The sequence below is a fragment of the Lissotriton vulgaris genome, chromosome 4_1 (assembly GCF_964263255.1).
Source record: "Lissotriton vulgaris chromosome 4_1, aLisVul1.2, whole genome shotgun sequence".
In the NCBI taxonomy this organism is placed as follows: Eukaryota; Metazoa; Chordata; class Amphibia; order Caudata; family Salamandridae; genus Lissotriton; species Lissotriton vulgaris.
In genome coordinates, this window is record NC_141691.1 from 255,266,773 (window position 1) to 255,291,984 (window position 25,212).

Below are 25,212 nucleotides of genomic sequence, written 5' to 3' on the forward strand. Positions count from 1 at the left end.
TATCCATGTCATGAGAAATGTATTTATCCAGTGTTAGCCCTCAAAGCTATTATATTACTATCAGACAAAAACAAACCAGATAAAACACTAATTCACTATTCTCAGATCTAATGTGAGACATCACCAACGCCAGCTTCTGTAGACATGTACAACATCTCTTTGTTTAGAAAGACTTACAGTATCTTCATCCTATACTTTCATTCTATGCTATTTAGGTCAATCATCTTCTTACCAGGGCCAAACTGATCATAGTTTTCAATACATGACATCATCCGTTATGCTAGTCAAAAACATACAATCATAAAACCGGGATGAAATTAAAGGTTACGTTTGAGACCTAAAAATATATTATTATGAGCAAAGAATTGAACAGTTACTTTTATTTTTTTCTCGACCTATGCACTTCTACTGACATGACGACTCATTTATGTAGGTTCAAAAGTGACAATGGTAATTCATGCTCATGACAAGGTCAGCTCGTCATGGGCTTTACCTGCGCTGTGCTTATGACGAGCTGACCTTGTCATGAACAATGGTAAATCTGAAAATCCAGCACCGGGGGGGAAAACCCCTTAGCAGCCAAGGTGTTAAAGGTTGATTTTTAGCCACCCAGTGGTTAATAGAATGCAATGTTAATGCCAGCTTTTATGAATCACTTACTCAAAGTAGGCGCAAAACTTTACTTTTTATACAAACTCATTTATTACGATTCATGTGTGAGTCCTCCGTAGTGTCTCCTAAGCACAATATCCATTTTTCAGATGTGGTATATAGTAATGGAATGCACCCCGCTCTTGTATCTTCGGATTTCGAATTCTGAAGATCGAAATCGATATAGTATATGGTTTCGATTCCACTACATAGTAAATCTGCATGTTTCCCCCCTTTCAAAATGCGAAACTTGTGTGGGGAAAACCAGGAGTAGGAGTGAATTTGTCATCTGACTTGAAATGTCAAATCGGGCAACGTACTGTTTTCATTAAATTAAAAAAAACACACAATGGAGTAAGAGGAATCATCAAGCTCTTTGATGGCAACTACTGTTTCTTGATAGGGGATTGGCACTTGTCTGAACAAGGAACAACCAGCAATTAAATAAGTCAGCGTCTAACTGCATAAATGGTACCCAGTGTAATACAAACAAAAGCAGAAGTATCAATAGTTTAAAATAATAACTTATATTTGAAACAGTGTTTTATATTTCAACTCTTTCTGTTTCTAAGCACTGTAAATAGCAACTGTTGCTATAACGCAATTTATTGGGACTCAATTGGCCAAACGCATGAGTATAACAAGTTAATTTGCTACTCCTGTTATTAACATTAATGATTTAATGTCAAACCAGATGTCATTAAAGAGTAATTAACCCAGTTGGCCATCTTGCAATCAAAGCTAGAAATGAAAGCTCATAGGACAATGTCAGAACTTCCTTTGTGATTGTCAGAAAAACTTAATAACACATACTAAAGGAAAGAGGCTGTTTTGATAGCAGAAATAGTGTAGTCTTGGCACAGCAGTAGGATTACTGAGAAGTCGAAAAGTGCAATATTGCAAGAGGCAGTAAAATATATTGTCGGCACTGACATGACAAGCGTTGCATTTACATTATCTGAACATGCAAATAAAGGGACACTTTTCTATTAATTTGAAGTTGGCCAATAGTTCTAATTTAGAGATCATTCATAGAAGATAATCTTACAATCACAGTTTCTGAAGCATGCAGTAGAAAGTAGAAAGAAGACTTACTTCACTTGCTTGTGGGATTGTGAGCTTTGGCAGTTTGTTCTTAGATCCGGTTGCACTGATCTTTCCTTCTAGAATTGCCCCAAAAACCTGATTAGTAAATCCATCTTCTAATTCCATCAGATGTTTCAAGTCTGGTGACTCATTGGGTATTTGGTCTTGGCCATCCATTGGCCTAACATAAGCAGTGGGCTTTTGCTGCATCGTGCTTGTTTTAGGGTGAAGCACAGGAGGAAACGTCTGGGAAGAAAGTCCAGTATTGGCATTTAGCAAAGAAGTAGATGGGAGTGGAGATCCGGAAACGTGTCCAATGCATTCTGCATCCACTGGTGAACTGGAATGATGACTGTCTCTGTGGGACTGTTCTGCAGAGGTTAACTTAGAGTGGTTATGCCTCCTTGAGTGGGAGGATACCCCTGGTGGCTCTTCTGTGCTTGTATTTTGATGTTGTTGTTCACAGCTGTAGAGATCTTCAAATCTGCCTTGCGGCTGGTCATGTGAAGTGGTATGCTTTGATCTGATTAGCTGACCACTGGGTTGACTTGTTTGGCCAACGTTAGCACTCTGGCCACTGCGTGACCAGTCTGTTCGGGATTTTCTGTTACTCTGGTGATTGTGCAGCAAAGTTGAACTTACCAATGATGAAGGAGGGGGAGGCATTGAACAAGATGAAATTCCACCACTTTGTTGACACTGGCTCGTTTTATGTCTTTGTTCATGGAGCATATTTTGCTCAGTTTTCTCATTCGGAGTCTGGGGCACTGCATTCTTTGGGATACCTACAAGATGGCTCTGGTTGGAATGACTGGTTAACAAATCCTTCATTTCATCGTAGTTTCCCAATGTATTCTGCACACGGCTGGCCAGAGCATCACCTCTGTTGGTCTAATTAAAAACAGAAAACAGAGACAATGATTGTGTGAATAATAACAAGTTAATGTTCATAAACAATTGTACGATTCAACTATTTACATACTGAGTTATTCTTTGTTTACTTATTATAGAAAAGTGTAGCTAAATATGAGAGCTTGTTATTACTCAGTTTGAATATTGAAAGAAAAAACGCTAATCAAATAAACTACTAATTAAATAATATTTAGTATATAACATTTATTCTGTGAAAAACATGGTTAGGAGAACTCCCAAAAATTTGATTCCCTTTGCTGCTCAAACTAGAATCCCATTTCCTGAAGAGAAATACATCTCTGTGTAACCAGTAGGCCATATTAGGAATCTTCTCCAGTGTTTGAAATCAGTGCATAATTCCTCAAAAAAAGTTGCATTCAAAAACACAATGCTTTATGAAGAATAACGTTTTGCAAATTAGACACTAAACATTGCAGCTATAATTGACAGCACTATTAAAAAGCATTGGAGTGCTGCCCTGGGCAAGGGGTGTTCTATACTTGATTCAGTGCAAAACACCATTCCATTAAGCTTACAATAAAACTGATACTGCCAATGTTAGGGGTTAACATTGTACAAATACAATCTACAAAAAAGATTCAGATGGTAATTGCATCATGGTCCCTCTCAAGTCAGGATCATTTTAAGTACCTGTCTATTCTAATTGTTTCTAGCTCTGTGAGGCGTTTCAGATATTGTCAACTTTATTAAGGTCTCTCTTCTTCCTGGCTGCCTTTCACCTTTGTTAGAGGTTGAAGATTTTAAGTTGCTGTCAGAAAAAATCAATTTTGATTGTTTATAATGTGGATTGCTGTTAGTCCACCATTGATCTTCAAGCCCTGACACAGATCACAAGAATTCACTAGTGAAATGGCATTGGAACCAATTTGAGGCCACTTGCTTCTTGGAATGATCTGCTGTCAACTACTCGCTGGACAAAGTGAAGTTTGTTTTAATATTCAAACTGAGTTATGATTGATACAAAACAACACTACACCTTTCTACCGCAATTGTGGGTGACCAGGAGTATGGCTGCTCTTTTTCTCCTATTATTATTAATACTCTTCTTAAATCTTTTCAATCGGTCAGCAGTTAACATCACTGAGTGCTGATCTGAATGTTTAAAGTAATGTTATGCTATGTTATTGGGGTTTTTATAGCGCCCTAATCACCTGTGAGAGCATCCAGGTGCTCTGTGGCAGATGTGAATGGTCAGCTTTTGAGGGCTTACTCGAACAGCGAGGTATTCAGTTTTGTGATAAAGTAAGCAAGAGAGGAGGAGGTGGCTCTGATGGGTTGTGGGAAATCATTCTACGCTTATAGGAGACAGGTATGAGGAGGTGTGGCTTCCACTCTCCTTGTGTGTATGTGTGGGTTATGCGCTGGTGAGAGATCGGCACAGCAGAGGCCTCTGGACGGGTGGTGGAAGAGGATGCTGCTGTTCAAGTATTCACAGCCTGTGTTTTGGAGTGCTTTGTAGGTAACAAGTTTGAAGTGTGTGCACCAGTGAAGTTCCCCAAGATGTGATGTGGGAGGATCAGGACTAGTCTGGCTGCTACATTGTGGACAGTCTGCAGTCTTCATGTGACTGGCTGATTATCTCTGTGTACAGAGTGTTCCCTTAGTCTAGTTTGCTGGTAATGAGGGATTTAGGTAGTTTTTTGCTGGTTCTGTTTTGATTGTTTACAGGAACAGAGGTTCCTTTCAAATGGAATAGCATACAGAAATACAATGATGTCTATGTTTTTAAATTCCAAATGAAGATTTATTAATTTGTTCCATAAAACAATATATGAGATCCGTAGAAGTGAACAATATGTAGTAGAAAAAAAGTCTTAGGTCTTCTAAAACTCAGGCATTACACAACATCTGGCTGAAGTACAAACAATGAATGAGCCACAATTACAAAGTACCTTTGCTCATATAAAAGAAAAAGTGAACAAGTAAAGCCAAGGTTCTCAAGTAGAAGCTGTTTGGAAGCCATTTGAAGATTTTTTTTGGCATCCTTGGGGTCTTGGAGCATGACGAGACCACTTTGTTGACTTGGGGGATCATGTTCAGTTTGCTGTTTATGATGATTCTGAGGGTTTCGCTTGCTAGCAAAAGATGGGGCTAGGTTCTAAGTCTGTGAACCACCAGATGGAGTCCAGTGGCAAGACATTTTTCATAGTAACCATTGGTTCAGCCCTGTCCAAATTCAGTTTGAGGCAATTGGATTTCATCCAGATGGACACTTATGTCACTCATGTGGTGAACTTGTTCCTGGTGTTGTGTGTTTAGTCCGAGAGGTACAGTATCAGGTGTGTGTAATTGGTGCAAGTGAGGATATTTATGTTGTAAGCATATATGATGTTTGCCAGCAGAATTATGCTGATGTTCAAGAGTGCCGGGCTGAGTTAGAACCCCTAAAAGATCTGAAATAAGATCTTTGGTTCCGAGAAGTAGAGGGGCATGTTGACGGTTTGGGTTCTTCCAGTGAGGATAAAGCAGATCCATATGAGGGTATTTCCCTGGATGCCTGCTTTGTGGAGTCTTCGGATTAGAATGGGATGGGAGACTGTGTCCAAGGCATCTAATCAGTCTAAAAGAATGAGGTCTGTGGTTTCCCTCCTGACTTGGATTATCCGGATGTCATCCTTTGCTGCTATACAGGTGGTTTTTATGCTGTGGTTGGGTCTAAATCCTGATTATGCGTCATCAAGAAGCTGGTGTTTGGCGAGGTGGTTGAGAGGTGCTTGTTGATGGCTTTCTCCAAGACTTTGGCTGGGTAGGGAAGTAGGGATCCTGGTCTGTAACTGGTTAGCTTGCTCAGTCGGCTGAGAATTTCTTAAGGCGGATGTTGGGGGTTGCGTGTTTCCATGTTTCTGAGAAGATGGCTGTACTGATTAAGGTGCTGAGGATGGGGTGAGGTCCTCACTGATGGAGATTGCTCTTTTGTCAAAGGAATTTTGGGGGCATGAGTCTGCTGAGGCCCCTGAGTTAATTGTCTTCATGATTATTGTTGTTTCCTCTGTGCTAATGGTGTCCCATGTGGTGATTCTTTTTTCTTTGTTTCTCACTGGGAGGGTTCTACAGTGGGTCAGTGTATGGTTGAGGTCTTGCTGCAAAAGAAGTTAGAGAGGTTGTTACACAGATCTTACTGTCAGCAGCTGTGAGTGTGGTGGGGTCTTTGAAGATTGGAAAGAATTATTTGCTGCCATTGGAACTGGCTTTTTATTCATTCAACTAGGGCCTTCCTCTTGTTTTCTTAGATTAGCTGGTGGTACCCTCCCTTTAAAAGAGTCTTTTCCATTTTTCCTTTGTTGGTTTTTCATTTCCATTTCAGCTGCTTACAGGGTTGCTAGGTCATTCTGAGGCCTTCTGTGTACCATCTGGCTTGTGTTCCAATTTTTATTATGTTGCTTCATTTCATGGGAGCCAGAGTGTTGGCACAGTTGGTGATACATTTGTTGAAGTTCTCATTGTCACATGCTAAGAGGTCTGTATTTTCTAGTTTGTTCTTGTGAAGGGCAGTTTTCCAGTCTTCCTCTGATAGGCTGCTCCAGTGTTGGGTTCACTGTGGGGGGTTTTCTGGGTTGATAGATATTGATTGTGAAACTGACTACGGTGTGGTTTGTCCAGGTGATGGGTCCTGGTGCGTTGATTGTAATGTTGTCTAGGATGTGTCCGGCAGCATGGTGTACCGCCATGATATGTTGGATTAGTCCCAGGTTTCTGACATTGTAAAGAAGGGCAACTAGCTTAGTTTTGGTCAATCCAGTCTGTAAGATGGAAATTGAGGTCTCCTAGGAGGATGAATGTGCTGGATTTAAGGACTAGAGGGGCGATGTAGTCCAAGATGCGCTTGCGAAGGTTGCTCGGGACTGGGAAGCAGTATATTAAGATTCTACCCAGGGGTGAAATTTGCCTTGGTTTGTTAGTTGACGGGTGTTCCATATTGTTAGTTCCAGTTTCAGCCGAGGAGGTGCAGATGAAGGTATCTTTATAGACAATGACGATTCCTCCTCTTGTCTCGCCTGGTGATCTTGTATTCGACAGGGATGGTGGCAGTGATGTCTGAAAGTGAAGCTGTGGCCAGCCATGTTTCTGTGAGGAAGAGGTGGTCCTGGGCATCGTTGTCCAGCAGGTCCTGGATCTCCGTAACATGTTTGCTTAGTGAGTGGGTATTGAGGAGCATGTATGATGTTTGGTGTGTAAGCGGTGAGGGTGTGTTTGTTTGTAGGCATTTGAGTATGTGTGGGGATAGGTGTTGTGGATGTGTTCTAGATCGGAGTTTTGGGGGAGGTGGTGCAGGTGGAGCAGCAGAGGGAGCAGGTAAACACTCCTTCTATGTTGTATGGTGTGTCTCTCTAGCGGAGGGTAAGGTGGTATGACATATGGGGTTCAAGGCACAAAGTAGAGCAGCAGGTTAGTGGGGGATAAGGGCAGAACCAGTGTTTATGTCACCCTGCACAGTCCAAGCATAGAGGAGCACAGGCAGGCTTATCTGTGGTGCACCTTTGGCGTGTCTGCAATGTGGCAACATTAACCCATTAAGTGGGGCGCAGGTTCAGCGGACATCGCGTGCAATACCTCCGTAGTGCTGCGTACGTCCGCCGAACAGTGCGGCCCCGCCCGCGCAATAGAACGTTCCGCACCAGCACGGAACGTTCAGCGCAGCAGATGGGTTAAATAGGTCCTCGTAGGGGGAGGAGCACATGGGACACTGGATGGGGCTGAGGAGGAGCGCGATAGCAGTGTAGGAGAGAGGTTTGAGCAACAGGTACATACAGTTTTTGTATTGCAAATAACATTTTGAAAATTAAATGATGACAAGCAGAGGTATTGCTCACCAGTTAGTTGTAGAACCTTTATGGCCGGGCTTCATCTACCAGAGATTTACAATTTCCAGTTCCTAAGGAGAGAAAGCGTGGGTTCTTTCTAGACCAAGACTACCCACCGGATCACCAGATTAAGGCCATATCTTCTGGCTGCTTCATTCAGTTTATGCTGTTTTGTAAAAGTGTGGCTATTTATTCCCACATCCATGTATGCCATGTATGCCCAGTTGCGAGAGCCTGCATTACCTCTTGCCTTTGTTATGGGTATATATTGGCTTAAGGCTGCCAAGTAAGAAATTAACTAGATTGCAATATAACCATCCTTCTGAAAGAGCAATTGAATAACTGTAAAAAAGAGTATTTCTAGAGAGATTGACACTGTGCTTTGTTTTTCAAAATCACACATGCCTAAAGTGAATTGGCACAAGTGTTTGAATGATCCTAGTCCTTCAGAAAATGGCACAGTCTTGGCAGAGGAGTTCGTTCACAATTCAAAATTGACCATAGTTTCTTGTAAATCAGAACTTAGCCCTGAGTTGAGGGATGATGATATGTCACAATGGCATTGGTTGTTCAGGGGCACTAAACAATGATAAGGATTCTAGGCTAACAATTCTATCAAACTCCTCCCCTGGAACTTAGCAGGCTGCTCAAATAGGTGGAGAAAACCTTGACCCCCTTAATATGTCTCCAAGAGACATGGGTCACCTGTACCCTCCAGGTAAACGATTATTGTGTTATTAGCAGTCCAGCAACAAAATCTATTTCCTACCATACTATTAGATTATTCTTTGATAAAGAAAGGGAGGAGTCACGGAATATTCCAATGGCAACCTTCTCAGTAGACACCAGCGGGTCCCTGTTGCTGAAAGTATGTAGGGAATATGAGGCCATCATAGTAAATGGGAGATTAGATAATGACATCCTTGTCCATCAGGCTCATAATGCGTGCCATTTACCTCAATAATTGACTATAAAATAGCCTCCTATTCGATCTATCCCTGCCTAAAGGAATTGATGGTGATTAATAACATTTGGAGTGATCATAAAATTATGTCTCTCACTATTGATGGAAACCCAGAGACTATCTTTCCTTGGCAGATTGGCAAGGATGAAGAGGTTCATCTAAATATTGTTAATAGAAGGGTATCTTAAAATACACGTATTAAACTGACCCTTATAGGAGAGCTAAGAACAGCTTTATAGAAAATTCCTAAATAAGGGTGGATGTCAATAGATACTTTATAGAAGATATACAAACATTTGTAAGGAGAAAATCAATTCTATACTTGGGAGAAAAAATAGGAAGTTGGAGAAAAATCCATATAGGGGTTTCATCTTCAACCAAGTTGATCAATAAATTACAAAGGCGACAATTACGTTACTACTCAAAAGAACATAGCAGGCTCATAAATCCTTTAAATCCTAGTAGAGCTAGGTGGCTGCTGGTACAAAAGAAATAACGAGTAGATAGAATGTGGGTCAAAATTATGGAAGTCGTTAAACAAAAAAACTGCAGATCGTTCTGGAAGATTATCCGAGAATGTAGTGGTATTACGTATAAGCCTAAAATTAATAACATCTCTAGCATTGAATGGTGCAGCTACATTTCCTTCTTGTATGCCCCGAAAGATTTGGAGAATAATTCTGGGCTCATTGATATAGTATGATAAGTACTGCTCTCCCTTATCCATCTAGGTCACAAGTCAAAGATATAATTCTTGGCTCTAGGTGCTAAGTGGCTAGAGGTCCTGACCATCTGCCTATTACTATCATGAAGGTAGAGTCTTGTTTATGGGCTATCTATCTGGCAGTAATGTTTAGATTTTTCTATCTACCGGGGAGATACCAAATTCGAAAGGGGCAGATTCATATCCCATTACATAAAAAAGTACCTACTAATGCCCCTAGTAACTCCAGGCAAATCACGCTGTTAGATGCCACTGGGAAGACTCTTGCTGTGTGTTTTAAACCAGCTAAATGGCTGGGCAGAAGAAAATAAAATCATGCAGCTGGAGCAGGAGGTTTTTGGACCAAATTGCTCCACTTTTGTTAACATAACTGTGTTGCTTTTAATTGTGGAAAAGTATGGCCAGAAGCGGGGTGTGCCTGTCTACGCACCTACATTGATTTTTCGAATGCCTTTGACCATGTGGACAGGCATACCTTGTGGAAGAAACTTAGAGCTCTGGGCATCCCAGAAGGACTACTCAAAATTGATCATTGTTCTGCACACTTCAATGTGGTGTCATGTAATGCTTGGTAGTAATCATGGTCTTCCGTCAAAAATTTAAACCAAAAATGGCCTAAAACAAGGATGCCTATTGGCACCTTTGCTCTTTTCGTTATACATTGCTGATTTGCCAGAATTGATGAGCTGTGTAGGTGGAAATGCCCCAAAGGTAGGACACAACTTTACATGGATGATATTGTATCACTAGATTTGACACCTTAAGATTTGCAGAAACATCTTAATTTTCTATCAACATATGCATAATAGATAGCTCTATTGTACACAACATCTGTCTCTGTGGGAAAACAAAGAGACTGGGTGAAATAATACGGACTTGCTGTGTTTTGGCGCTGCACCCCTATCTAGGTTGGAATCTACAGCATATTGTCAACTGATGTATGTTATTGTTTAAGCTGAATTGTCTCCCTTTAGGCTGCATCACAGATGCTTGATAGTGAAAAAGTTGGGATGACAGGTTGTGTAAATTTTGTAAGGGTGCTGTTCAAGCTTAAGAGCACATTTTGTTTGTTTGCCCTGCTTTAGAATCACCTAGATGAATGTTTTACAAACCTCTTTTCATGAATTATGGTATTATGTCAGCTAGAGCAGCAACCCAGATGTTATATTGTTCAGTAAATGAAATTATGTACTGCAGAAATTTCAATGTTTTTAAAGTTTAAAAAAATGTATGGTTTTGAATCATGTATGTTAAATTACTCTAAAATCCCTCTAGAAGCATTCTTTTAAAACTGTTTTATTGGTGGTATTAAGCAGGGCCGGACTGGCTACCAGGCAGTTTGGAATGTTGCTGAGCTGGGGGCGGATTTCTTTGATGAGGACCTGCGTGTACTAAATGAAATTCGTTTGCTTTCATTATTTCGAAGCACACGGAGGTCTTCATGAATGAAATCAGCCCCCACTGCAATTAAATCAGCCCACAGCTCGGCAGCATTCCAAACTGCCCGGTAGTCAGTCCGGCCCTGGTATTAAGACAGCAAGAGCTGCAATCCAGATTACATTTTTTTCTGTAAATGAACTGATATGTTTATTTACTTATTTATTTATTTATTTTGAAAGTTTTATATAGCGCGAACAAGATCTTCGCAGATATCAGAGCGCTTTACAGAGGAGGGGAGCATGTATACGCAGATACATCAATCAAGTTAGGAGTACATCGAAGTGATATCATAAAACAATCAAGTAAATCAATTTCAGAGTCAACATAAGATACAAGGGTTCGAACAAGTAGTACAGATGAGTATCGAGTCTTTGTAGTTTTCCCCAATAGTCGTTCAAGTGTATTTAGCCATGAGGATTGCTTTTACTTCTCTCTTGAACAGTATGGTAGAGGTGATGAGCCTTGTTTCAGGGGGGAGCGAGTTCCAAATCCTGGGGGCCATTCCTGAGAAAGAGCGTTTATAGGTTTTTTCCTTGCGGAATCTTTTAGGCTTTAGCAAAAGATTGTTTGTGCCTCTAGTATTCCTGGAGCCTCCAGAAATCGTCAGCTTCTGAGCGAGGTATCTAGGTGAGCTCAGGTGTACAGCCTTGTGGGTCAAACAAGCGATTTTCAGGTGTATTCTGGCTTCAAACGGCAGCCAGTTCAGGGATTTGAAGTCAGGGGAAATGTGCGAGTGTTTTTTTGATCCAGTGATAAGTCTCGCTGCGGCGTTTAGAGAGGCTCTTATGGGTGCCGTAGTAGCTAGGGGGAGACCGCAGAGGGCGGTGCTGCCATATTCTATTCGAGGTATGACTAGTGATTGTACCGCAGTTTGGAAGTCTTTGGCTGGAAGGAAAGGTTTAAGTTTCCTGAGGGTGTTGATTTGGTAGTTTGCTCCCTTAGTTGCTTTGTTGATGTGTTCCTGCATGCTGAGATTGGTGTCAAGTGTTATGCCCAAGGATTTCGCTGAGTCCACGATGGTGGGTTGGACATTGAGTGCCGTTAGGTCTTTAAGCCACATTTGCGCGGTAGTGATCTTCGCGGGAGGTGCGATCAGGAGGAACTCTGTTTTAAGGGCATTGAGTTTGAGATGATTAGCGGCCAGCCAAGATTGGGTGCTTCTGATCGTTGAGTTCAAAAGCGTGATGTCTTTGGGTGATTGTAGTTTGAGATAGAGTTGGGTGTCATCAGCATACATGTGGAAATGTACATTGGATTCTTGCAGCAAGGTGGTGAGAGGTTCCATAACTAGGTTGAACAAAGTTGGGGATAAGGAGGATCCTTGTGGTACGCCTAGCGATACAGGTCTTGGTGCGGACATCAAGTTGTTGCTCTTGAATTTCTGCGACCTGTTATGCAGAAAAGAAGTGAACCATTTGAGCACAGTTCCAGATAGGCCCATTCTTGTGTTTAATAGTTCGAGTAGGTTCTCATGTTTGACGGTGTCAAATGCGGAGGAGAGATCAAGGAGGATGAGGAGGCAGGTATCGTTATGATCTAGTATTTGGAGGGCGTCATCGATTATGTGAATCATGGCAGTTTCCGTACTGTGATTGGCTCGGAAGCCTGATTGGTGAGAGTTGAGGAGATCAAATAGATTAATATGTTTAGTCAATTGTATTTGTGCGCATTTTTCCAGCAGTTTGGCAAGAGTCGTAATGTTGGTAATGGGACGGTAGTTGTTTAGGTCAGAAGGGTCGGCTGTAGGTTTCTTTAGCAAAGGTGTTACTTGTCCAACTTTGAGGGAGTCGGGAATGATCCCTTGTTGAAGTGAGCTGTTAATGATTTTGGTCCAGAGTGGAAGGAGCGACGGGGTAAGGACTTTTACAGCGTTAGCAGGAAGGGGGTCCGTGAGGTGATTGGATGGTTTCAGAGTGCTGAGCAGTTTGCTAATTTCTTCTTCCGTGTAGGTGACAAAGGTTGACCAGGTTGCATTGTTTTTTGGTTTAGTGGGTGTTATGTAGTGGGGTTTGGGGTAGAGGCTTGCGTCCATGAGGAGATCATTCTTTATGTTATCCGTTTTTTGGTTAAAGAAAGAGGCGAAGTCTTCGCAGGAAGGGGCATTGCACATAGTGTTGAGAGGTTGGGGTTGTTCTTTGGTTTGTGAACGGATAAGCTCAAACAGCTTTCTCGGACGGTTTTTGGCTTGGTCTAGCTGACGGCTGAAGAAGTCTGATTTTGATCGTTTTATTTTCCTGAAGTAGGCATTTCTCTTTTTCTTCAGGTTTTTTAGGTTCAGTGCAGAGGGGGCTGATCTCCAGGAGCGCTCTGCCAATCTCATGGCACGTCTATCGTCATTGAGACTCCCGTCATACCAGGGATTGGAGATTTTTGTGGTGGCTTTTTTTAGCTGCAAGGGCACGACTTCATTAATTATTGCGGTCATATTGTTAAGATAGTGATCAGTCAAGGATTGGACGTCCTTCACACCAGCCGGAGGAAGTAGTAAGTTGTAGCTGTTGGAGGGCAGAGAGTTTGAGTTTAGATTTTTCATGTCTCTTTTCCAGACTTTGGGCCTGGCGGATTGGATAGGGTTAAATTTAACTTTTTCATTGATGAAGAACGTGATGATATGATGGTCCGACCAGTCACAGGGTTGGATAGATTCGAGTTGGATAGCGGCCTCTTTGGAGATGATAAGGTCGAGGATAGAGCCTTTCTTGTGTGTTGGACTGTTGCAAATTTGTGCAAGGTCAAGGGCGTTGAGGAAATTCTTCAGACCTTTTACCACCGCATCATTATGATCATTCCAGTGGAGGTTGAAATCCCCAAGGTATATTTGTGTGAGTTGCCGCCCGGCGTTGGTTGAGATCATGTCCATGATTTGTTGGGAGAAGGTGAGGTTGTCACCGGGTGGGTGGTAAACGCCGTGAAGAGTGCAGATCGGTTTGCCCTGACTGATAATATCTAGGTTGATGTATTCACAGGACGATGGGGAGGGCGGGGAAGGTGAAGATACTTTCAATACAGAGAGGTTGCTCCTGTATATACATGCGATTCCGCCACCTTTTTTATTGCCAGACCTGTCGAGTAGAGTGATGAGGTAGCTGGGGGGAACCAGAATGTCCATTATAGGTGTAGAAGACTCTGTTAGCCATGTTTCAGTCATGATGATTAAGTCCAGATCCAATTTTAGGATGAGATCGGCGATAGCGGCGGAGTGTCTAGCGGCTGATCTGCAGTTTAGGAGAGTGCATTTGAGACGGGGTGTGTCGAGGGTGGAAGGGTGCTCTAGGGCGAGGGGGACTTTACTCAGGTTACTATGGATAGCGACTCTGTTGTTCAGTGTGGGGGGTCTAAGGGGATTGGAGTGAATCGTAGGTATGGCAGTGAGTGTGTCGGGTGTGTTGCTGAGGGGAGCTGGGTCATAGGAGCGGAGGAGGGTGATTGTGTCTAGGTCCGAAAGAGGGTTGCAGGAGCGACGGGGCGGTTTTCACGATTGTGAACAGGGATTGAGGTCCAGTGTGGTGGAAGTCGAGTGCGTGAGTTCGCCGCCCGGGTGGAGGACCAGTTGGGAGGGGAGGTGATGGTGGAGACGCGTGAGTGGTGTCTGGGGTGTGTGCTGAGTAAATGTTTGATGATGTGAATGTCTTGTTTGATCTGTTGGAGAGTGTTGGGCGGGGGGTGGCTGGAGTGTGATAGACAGAGTAGTTGTTGTTTGATGCTGTACATGTCTTCTTTGAGTTGGAGGAGGGAGGCCGTAATGTGGTCCACTGAGGGGATGGGAGGGTCAGGCGTGGATGACATAGGGGGGAGGTTGGTGGTGTGGATGAGAGTATTGGTGGTGGGCGTAGAATGCATGGTGGAGGATGGGCGTTTATTAGTGGTGAAGAGGGTGGAGGTTGGGTGATGGGGGGTAAGACTGGGGGGGTAGTGGGATTGTAGATGGTTCTATTTAGAGAGGGTCGAGTTGAGCTGATGGAGGTGGAGTGTTCTGTGTGATTAGTTAGTGGGAGGAAGTGGGGGCTGAGAATGGGTGGGGATAAAGGGTGGGGTTTGCCTTTGTGTGTGTCGGTCTGATGTTGATCTAGGATAGGCGGGATGCGGGTGGGAGCAGTGGTATCAGGGGTGAGAGGAACGGGGATGAGGGCTGGTGTGTAGGTGGAAGGAGTGGGGTTGTTGTTGTAAGAGGGAGAGAGATCTATGTCTGTGCTTGAGGGATGTGGGATAGCTATGGTAGGTGGGGGAATGACTAAGGTGCCGGGAATAGAGGGGTGGTGCATGTCTTTTTGGGTGGGAGCTGTGGTATCAGGGGTGGGAAAGTGGATGAGGGCTGGTGTGTGGGGGGAAGGGGTGAGGTTGGTGTAAGAGGGTAAGTAATCTATGTCTGTGCTCGACGGGAGTGAGGTAGGTATGGTAGGTGGGTGAGTGACTGGGGTGTCGGGCGTAAAGGAGAGGTGCATGTAGTTTAGGGGTTGGGGTGGATTAGAATGGGTGTGGTTTGAGGCTGCGGTGTCAGGGGTGACGGGAATGGGTGTGGTATGGGAGGGTGACAGGGTGAGGTTGTAGGGGGGGGAGGGGGTATCGCTGGAATGTGTGGGTGAGGGATCTATGTCTGTAAATGTGGAGTGCGCGATAGCTACCTTAGGTGGGTGAATGTCTAAGGTGCCGGGGGTGGAGGGAAGGTGCGTGCCGTTTTGTGGTTGAGCTAGGTTAGGAGGGTTGTGGTTGGGGGCTGTGAGTTCAGGAGTGATGGGCCTGCGGATGCTATGAGTGGGTGTCCGATGACTGGTGAGGTGCTGTTTGAACGTGGGGAACAGATTGTCTAGTAGTTCCAGGTTCTTGTCTGTGGATTGAATTAGGATAATCCCGTTATTGTATATAGTGATGGTTGTTCTGCCAGGGAAAAGTTGTGATGGGGTGATGGTAAGTTTTAGGCCATGCGCGAAATTCCTGGAGGTGGAGACGGAGAGTAGGGTGCGGAACGTGTTTCTCCATTGGGCTCTGCGTGTGGTGTGGAAGATAATATCAATGTTCAGTGAACCATTGACTGGTGAGAAGTAGGTGTCTGCACACGGAGTTTCAGGGTGGGACCTCAGGAAGTTGTGTTTAAAGCGTTTAGCGGCTTTTTTAGTGAGTGCTGGTGGGTAGTTGATTTTATATGTGTGTTTGCCGACGGGTTCCATAATGGGAGAACAGTCTAGATAGGTGTAGGGGGGGGGTGTAGGAAGGAGGGTGTAGTAGGGAGGGTGCACTGTCCTAGACAGTTGCGAGGGCCTAAGGTGATACTAGTGCGTTCACAGTAATGCTATGTGCAGAGTACAGCCGACGAAAATAGTGAGATAATTGGGAGAGACACTAGTGAGCTGCCAAGGTATTTGAGGTAGTAGTTGGTGCGTGCAAGAACAACTGACACTAGTGAGTTGCCATGGTAATTGAGGTAGTACTCGGTGCATACGAGATTAACACTTGATATGGGTGCGAGTTGCACAAGTATAGGGTGCGCACTAAGGATATGAGGGAGCAGAATAAAGTGAGCAGTTAACATATATGCGATAGTAATCAGTGTATATGGGAAGGGACAATGTGATTGCAGGTTACATCAGTGACAAGACTATGTGAGAGAAAGCCGACAGTACGATTAGGAATAGGGGTGAGTTCGATGTAGGTTATAAACAAGTGCTGAACAAGTAGCAGTATAATACTGACAAATACTGGAATAAAGCCGTAATAATATCTATGTAAATATGTAGGGTACGGAGTCTGTGACAGAATACCATTGCACACATAACTTATATGAGTCAACAAGTGACATTAGTGAACGGCAACGAAAAATATATGAGGTATAACATATGGAATATATATGAGGTATAACATATGAAGTATAGCCCTGAGAAAGAAAAACTTGAATAAGATAAAATAAAATAACTGTGCAGACCATACAAGTATCTAGATCAAAGGTGCCAATAGTGAGTAGTCACAATATGTAAGGTACAGTGATGGAATACAGTTGCACACATATGGGTAGCAATTGCAATTGGTGCAGAAAAAGTGAAGTGTGCTGGATACAATCAGGAATAAAATAATACATATCACAGTGAAGAAGCAAACTATCTAAATCCGCCGTGAAAAAAACGTCCAGCTGTGTAAATTGTGCAACCGCTAAAAAGAAGTAGTCTGAAAGTCTAAGAGGTCTTAGGTCTTTATGGTCGATGGTAGAAATGTCTAGGCCATGATGGTCTCCCCCAGATAGCCAAGCTAAGATGGCCGAACCGATGGGGGAGATAGAAATAGAAATATTGGTCCTTTGTCTGTTGTTGTTACTTTGGGCTCAGAGCAGGACCATTTCACTTTCTATTAAGGCAGGCATTGCTCATAGCTTGCTGGTGAGGAAAAGTGGGGGAGTTAGAGCTGTGGAGCCTCGTGGACATCAAAGGTACTAGCGCGGATTTATTTCTACAGATTTATGGCCCCATGTTGCTCTAGGAGGGAGCTTACGAATGTGAGCAGTTTAATGGCCCCAGCCATTTTGTACAAAGGAGGTGGACTAAAAATGTGCACAGGCGGGTGGGGTGGGATAAATACCTTATGCCTCCAATCGATGTTCCAAACCTGTATGTCCCTGGGAGGTGGGGGGCTCAATGACACATATCCGCTCCCGGGTGGGGGCGGCTCATGTCGGTCCTTCAGCTCTTGTTTGGTCCCAGAGCCCAGATCAGCAGATCAGCAGATCCCAGCGCCACTATAACTTCCCATCCGTTTCCCGGTGCTTCCGGGAGCTGGATCCACTGAACCGGCGTCCTTCCTGGATCTGCATCCAACCTCCTATGCTGTGATGCGGGCGGGAAGGGGGGTCCGTCGACGTTCAGGCACAGCAATCAGCCGCTTGCGCCTTGGAGCGGGTGGGAGGGGGGCCACTCTCCGGTGCAGCCGATCGTGCCCTGCGGTAGTCGTGACAGCAGAATCAGTTCCTCAAATGCATTGCCGAGGTCTGACTCACATTTTTGAATAATTGATAAGGGAGTTGACGGTAGTCATACCAGACGTTCAGGCACCGCAATCAGCAGCCTGCGCTTGGAGCGGGGGGCAGGGGGGCCACTCTCCGGTGCAGCCGATCGTACTCGGCGGTAGTTGTGACAGCAGAATCAGTTCCTCGAATACGGCAGTAGTCAGAACTCCTCGCGGGGGCATCCGAGATAGTGGTTTCCCGGCTTCAGAGTCGGAGTTGTAGTTATGCGTTCCACTGCGGCGGCCATTTTCGGTATTGCGCGATTCGGTGGAACGCACGCCGGTTTTGATGCTGTGCTTCTTTATTTGCTAAGTATCCGGCGCTGCTCAACAATTATAGAGTCCAGGGCTTCTGGGCAGCGATCCTCCAGAGGCTCGAGGCTCGACCGGCGCCGGAGCCCATCGGTATATCCACTGCTCCGATAAAGGGGTGGGGGAGGGGGTCAGCTTCAGGTCGCTCCACAACCGGGCACAGGACTCGACGATGGCAGGAGCCCTTTGCGTGATCACAATCGTGCTGGGGGAGCCTCAAAGCGACGCATCAGGGTGCCGACTCTCCGCAGGCTCAGGGCATCGAGGCTCGGGGCATCCGGCTCCCGTGTTCAGCAGACGTTCGTTGGGAGAGGTGATGTCTCCAGCTGACCCAGGCTGCGACGGGCTGCTCCAGCCTTCCACCGGACAGGTATGAGGAAATAAAAGTTACTGGTTACTCCTGTTACTTTTACGAATTCGGTTCCGCGGAGTGGAGGGTGCTGACCGGGATAAAATCCTCTAGGGGAATCCCAAGCACCAGGAGCTCTTAGCAGGCTCCTGCTCCGGTGGCCATCTTGGCAGTAGTCTGCAAACATTTTTTTTAAAGTGTTTAAAGTTTTTCTTTTTAATTTACTTGGGGCCTGATAACGAGTTCCACGGTCTTACTGCTGTACCGCCGAGGTGTTTTTGATGGCAGTGAATGTTTTTGCATATGTATCGATGCATGGTTGTGTATTGTGACTGCACTCATGTTAAATGTACGCATATGCCTGGCACGTGAAAAAATACCTACTACCAGTTCTTCCCCATTGCTGAAGTCTGGCCCATATCTGCCTAATCCAGTCAATAAGGAAAAATGCAAACCAGATTCACCTAAATTTTGGTGCCAACAGGGATGTTTTCTGCTCGTTCAAGATACTGCTATAAAGGGAGGGCCTGTAGGAAGGGTTTTACATGGGAGATTGAAGAAATGAAATAGGAAGAGGTGAGTATGCACCCAAATCCTTCGATTCCAGTGACTCAAAGCAGGTGGTCTGCCCACCATGCTCGGCTCTTCGGAGAGCCAACTCGTAATTCGGATGGTGGGGAATATCTCTGTATAGCTCTGACAGCTGCTTTCCCCCTACAAATGCCGTAGCAGTCTGTGATTGTGTGGCGGTGCTCGGGAAGTGTTTTGTTCTTCAAACCTTCTACATCTTAATACGGTGGTCGGACCGCCAAGTTAGCAGGTTGTGAATCCGACATCATTGCTACGGCGGTCCCAAGACCGTCAAAGTCATAATCAGGACCTAAGTTTTGTATCTTGTGTGGTATATCACTGTGGATCTCTTTGTGGATCTAAATCTTTACTAAAAAATATTGGAAATCTTGGATAGAGTAATTGAAGAAATTTGACCATATCACTGAAGCCCCTGACTGCCCATGTAGCAAGACTTTTTGTTCAAGGTTTTGCACATTATCCACCGGGTAATTGCTAACACCCCTTATAGAACTCTGCACACAACATTGCAGGCACTGTTCTCTGTGCCCTTTTTCAAAAGATCATGGTGTGATGGATCCTCTCTAACAGTATCATGGCACACGACTCTGAAACTCCTTTTCGCTTTACCTTTTTGAGGATTTATAACCATATGAAAATATGTAAGGTCCTTAAAAGGCCTCTGTTTTGCTGATCTAGGTTTAGTTCTTGTTCTACTTAGGAATGACTCAGCCTTTTAGTAACATGAACCCCAGTGCTACACAAGTATATCTAAATCAATTAATTAACTAATCAAATATTCAATCATTGTTACCTAGTTCAAAATATGCAATCCAGGGATTTGAGTTTGAAGGCTGTGATGAGGTGGATTTATTGCCAGGTGTGGTGCACACAAATCTATTGCAAGTAAAGTAGCCACCTTTGTAAATTCGGAAGGATTAATTTGTTTGGGGAAGTGTTATTTTTCCAAACAAATTAACAGCCCTGTACAATGGGTGCTGATTGGCCTTGAGGGCCTTGATTTGACTATGTTAAGGACATCGAAAACAATGCTGTGGCAAACAAGTTACAAGAGGCATCTTCAGACAAATTGTGCATGTGTGTGTGTGTGACTGTGTAGTAGTTAAGTGCACTGACAATATGGTCCTAGTTCTATCAATGGTCATATATCTTAATAAATAAAGGTGTAACATGTGATAGTTGATGTATTCATGAAAGTGCCCTGCAAGCAAACTCATCAGTAATAAGTGTTTTTCATTCTGTTTCATGCTATCCAAGTAGTTGACTGCATGTAACGCTGAAAAGAAAACTGTTAAAGCACTGAAAGTAAATGTAACTCCAACGCTTTTGAAACTTAAAGAAGATTAGTTAACACATACTGGATTACTAACCATTGATGTATCTTTCATAGGATCAGTGTAAATTACATTTCAGTCACTTGGCTACTGGACTTTTGCAACACTTTTCTGATAGACATGTTTCTTGTATGCTTTGAATTCCTTGGGATTCCTGGCATTGATGCATTTTCAAGTGCAAACCCACTGCACTTACCCTCTACAAAATGGACCTTTTTAACTGCATGCCTTCACTTACTCTGAGACATATTACACACCCACCCTTCCACACCCAGAAGCTTCACTTCTTACAACCCCACTCAGAATTATCATGTCCCTTGCAAACTGCCTCAATTTTCCTTTGGCTACTGGCTACATTTCTGGTCCCTGCAGCAAAACATTCCCTCCTACTAGCCACATACACCCTTCCATTCTTGGTCCACAAAAGCTGCTTTTGCCAATCACCTCATACCCTTTTATTCTGCAAAGCCCCCTCACAAAGCACATGTCAAACAGCACAAAAGGTAAAAAAGAAATGCAAGGAAAGCACAGAGGTCCTGGAAGCTTCTCTGTGTTATAATCACCAACTTGACGCCTTTGAGCGTTTGTTTGCACTTTATAAATTGGTCATTCATTCATTCAACTTCAATTCTCAAACGCTCCCAAAAAATATTGAAATATTCCACTGAGAATTCAAACCTAGGATCTCTCTTTGGAGACATATACACTAGCATTAAAACACAAATGCTCAGAACCATCATACTGTTCTTTACATCTAAGCCAAAATCATGCTTTGACAAATTGCAGTATAAAAAACACTGACTGTATTTTGATACTGGTAGACTGAAGTTTAGTAAGTTCAAAACCTTAATTTGAATATTAATGTCCTTCTATGCAGCCCTCATAGTCCATAAAGCATGGTGCATGGTATTAAACAGTAGGATATATAGAAATGTAATGTTAACATGCTCTTACATTGAGTAACACCCAAAAGCTATTTTCACGGTGGCAGGGATAGCTGTTTGATTTCGAAATCCCGAGTGCAGATTAAAATCCTAATACTGAATCACAGGAATGGGACTGAGAGAGCGCAATTTGAATAAAATCATGTCTGCATCATATTCACAAGCCTGTAGCGTAAAGTTAGCCTATGTAACTTAAGAAGAGAGAATATGTATCTGTATTTACTCTAGAGTGTTATTAGAATTAGAAAGGCCCGTATATATGGTGGGCTAATGTAGAAATGTGTGAAAATGCTTAGGAACATTAGAATGTGCTAAACAGAATTCATGTATGCAGTTACTAAACGAAGAAAGAGATGAAATGTAAATTGAAGAAACGTGCAGACCATATAGCACTGTGTAAGAACGAAAGGGTATCATTGTATCTTTCATGTAACATGGATTCGATATTATTACTGATTTGCTTATTTTATATATGTATGTGTTCAAATCTATATCATATAGAAGAGTTTTGTATAATTATAGAGTGGTGTGTTCATATGTTATTTTAAGCTAAAGAAGTAAGAGTTCACAAAGTAGTCCACTGCATATAATTTAGTGGGCTGGGAGAGATAGGGGAGAGCTTTGATCTGCACGTGCGAGCCAGGAGTCAAAAGTCTCGTTAAATTAAATTGCCAATGCTGGTCGAAGTTTTATGGCCTAGTGAGATAAGGGACGCTTGGAATTTGGGGCCCTGTTTCGAAGTGTCTGTTTCCAGGTGCGAGGGGGGTACCAATCACAACGTAATGAATAGAGCTTTGTTTGAGGAGATAGGCTCTGGTCTGGAGGAGTCGACCGGAATGTCATGGGGGTACCAGCACGATGGAGACGGCGCCTGGGAAGCAAGGTCAACTTAACAGACGATTCGAAGAAACGAAACTGTGGAAAAAACCAGAAGCAGGACCACGTGAAATGTGTACGTGGTGGGCGTCTCAAAGGGGCGTTTCACCCATACTGTGATTTTGTATTAGGGACAGCACCCCGGGGAGAAGGCAGAGCAGATGACCTGAGGACTCTTAGAGAGCGGATGGGTAGGCAGAAAGGGTACTGCTACGCGACATAGGTTTCCATCAGAGACTAAGAGAGTTTGAGCTTCTTCGGAAGTCAAACGGCTGACACCTTTTTAGGTAAAGATTCGCTAAGTAGGGATGTCATCTAGCATAGTGTAGGGACAGTTTAACCTGTTTCATTTTTTTTCTGTAAATGACGCTTCAGATCCACTTAGTGTCATTGATATTCAACCTGTTGATTTTTGAATTAGTTTTGAATGTTTTCTTCTGTAGATTGAGATTTCTTAGGGAATTCATGTTCCTTCTTGCACCTGTATACCTGTTGAACCTTATCTTGAGGTGCTTGTACTTGCAACTGATTTTGGTTTTGTAATAAACCTTTAAACTTTTACCGTCGTAAGTGTTCTTTAGAGTTGCATCAGTCTATGGGGTTGATTTAACCTATGTGGGTTTGCCTTTTACTCAATGACAGTCAATAACCGATCCGAAAAGGGATTAAATGAGATAGGTATCTAGGTGATCAGATAAGAGATCAAAATCTCATTTCCCGCAGTTGGTAGCAGAGAAAGATGGTTGGCTTCTTGAGGAAGGCGACCTAGGTTAGGTCTAGATTACCCCAAGGCCCCTAGTCATCGACGACCAGAAGAAGAGCTACCTGCCGAAGAAGGTGCTGACGGTGCGAGAGTGAAAAGCAGCAGAGTCGGTCGAGAGTGAGTATAAGGGTCATGCGTTGCCAGATTGCGGTGTTTTGTGTTGTACCTGTGTTGTAATGTCAAGCGGAGTTGAATGTCTGTAGTGTGAGTGTGAGACGGTTGTGAGCGCGCGCAACCGGTGAAAATCTTAAGTCCAGAGAAGGGCTTGAGTGGTTCGGGTGTATCGGACATCCAGAGTAATTGTCTACCATTGTGAAGGGGGTCATGAGGTACCATTGATCGCCCGTAGGACCGTGATAGGGGGAACGTCAGAGTGAGTGTATGAGTAACGGACGCTGGTCGGACGTTTACTGTGTGTAAGTAACCTATCAGTTGAGGCGAGCGTCTGAACGTTAGTGAAAGACGTCTCGCCAGTTGAGGTGACAATTACAGTTAGACTGTGGACGTACAGTCAAGGAAAGTGATCGCTTGGTCGGAAGTAGTCATTTTTCGGTGTATGAATGGGACGCATGCAAGAACGGGAGACGAGCTGAGAAAGGAGGGGAACTGCTGCAAAGGGGACGAGTGACGTCAGAGTGAGCCGCGCTGGGATTGGCTGGTTGGTGTAGAGCCGCGCTGGGATAGGTTGGTCAGCGAGAGCCGCGCAGGGATTGGTGGTTCGCCATCGGGAAGTAAATAAGGAAGAGAATTAAGGAAAATCGTAGATTCTTGAAAATGAAGTGTTTTAAATGTCTAAGGGCGATTTTTAAGAGAGACAGAGGGAACTCGTATGCGGGGGAAGAGGCCCCACCGGAGGGCACACCAGCTTATTACATGGCTGTGAATGTTGGGCTACACTCGATACTGTGGATCTCCGAGTGGAGCAAGTTAACAGAGGGAAATGAGGAACTGACGTTCCCGAGATATGGGACGTTTAGGTTAGAAGCATTGAATCAGCTGAAAGCGGTAATGCTCACAACGAGACCTCTACCCAGGCCAACACAGTTTGAAGCCATCAATGCATGGTTCAGGGCGGCGTACGACAGGAGCCTGAACAGGCGCCAAGAAAGAGTGAGACGATCGGTAAGAGCAGTACAGGATGCTAAATGGGATGATGAGGCTAAAAAGTGGAGAGTACAGAGAATAGACGCAGACAAGCTGTACCCAGTGCTAGAGGTTACGGGAGAAAGGAAACCTCCAGAAGAGGATGAGGAGAGCGAGACGGATGATAGTCTGATAGATAGGCTATTATCAGACAGACCACCTCCGTACAACAGAGAAGCCGAACGTCCCGAACTCCAGCAGGGGGACGGGGCTGGGAAGGGGGAATATAGACCGCTCCCCATATCAGATTGGGAACCCAAGAAAGGTGAGGAAATACCTCAACCTAGTCCAGTACAGAGGGTAGTAGGAAGGTTTGTGGTACAGAAGGTGCCGGAAACGGAGTGTGCAAGGTCGTATCAACTGCCAGATGCTCTACAAGTACCTGTTACCATAGGTCCTGTAGTGTCAATCTACAACCCAGAGAGAGCTCAGGAGGAGGAACAGGCACGGTGGGACAGGGAAAGGGCAGAGATGGAAAGTAGGAACAATACGATCAATTCCCAAAGGCAGTTGCTAGGACCATGGAGTCGGAGTACCCCATTGGATTCAGCAATGGATCCCTTAATAGAACAGGGGGGTCAGAGAGGACAGATGGATCTGAGGGGACCGCGACCGAAATCTTTTAAGGAGTTAAGGGAGTACTTGAAAGAATGGGATGCTGCCGTAGAGACTCAGAATAAAAGAATAGAAACAGAAGCCGAATGGAGAGATCAAGATAACAGGATCCTCTCTCACTGCGGAGCTGGCGAAAGCAGTCCGGAGTGGGAGAGAGGGAGTCAAGGAAGCAAACGGGATACTTGCCATACCATCGGTGGCAAGTGACAAATGTGTGAAGACAAGAGAGTAGGATGTGGGGGGGTGCCTCGCCCCATCCTTAGTGAGGGAGAACGAAGAACACAGGAGTACCGGAATAGTTACAGGTGCACTCACCATACCCCGGGCGAAAATGTGCAACATTGGAGTCACGAGAGTATGGGGAGTCGCGAAAGGTCTCGCCATGTGTCCGGTGATCACGGACGGGATCGCGGAAACATGGAGGGCTGTGAGGGACCTTACCGTTTACTGAGTGACACCAGACAGCAAGGGAATTGCGGTGACTTAGAACATAACGGGGGATCCTATCTTGCATCTAGAGAGACAGAGCCGAAAGGACAGAATGGAGTGGTGGGAGATAGGACACTGTTTCACCATACACCTAGGGAAGATGGAAAAGCATGGGACTTAGAAAGGTGGGAACAAAGAGAATCAAGGAGGACCCCTCATAGCTCACCTGTGCCTAGACGTAGGACTCGGAGTTGAGACGAGAGGGAGAT

General features: G+C 44.3%; 1 protein-coding gene across 1 annotated transcript in view; it reads right to left on the bottom strand.

The window, feature by feature from the left end:
- AFF2 (ALF transcription elongation factor 2) overlaps positions 1 to 25,212 on the bottom strand; it is a 941,751-nt gene that overhangs the window by 663,907 nt on the left and 252,632 nt on the right. Inside the window, exon 3 of the mRNA XM_086918613.1 lies at positions 1,747 to 2,628. Within this exon, the coding sequence (XP_086774739.1) occupies positions 1,747 to 2,628 (882 nt within the window). The remainder of the gene's footprint in view (positions 1 to 1,746; positions 2,629 to 25,212) is intronic.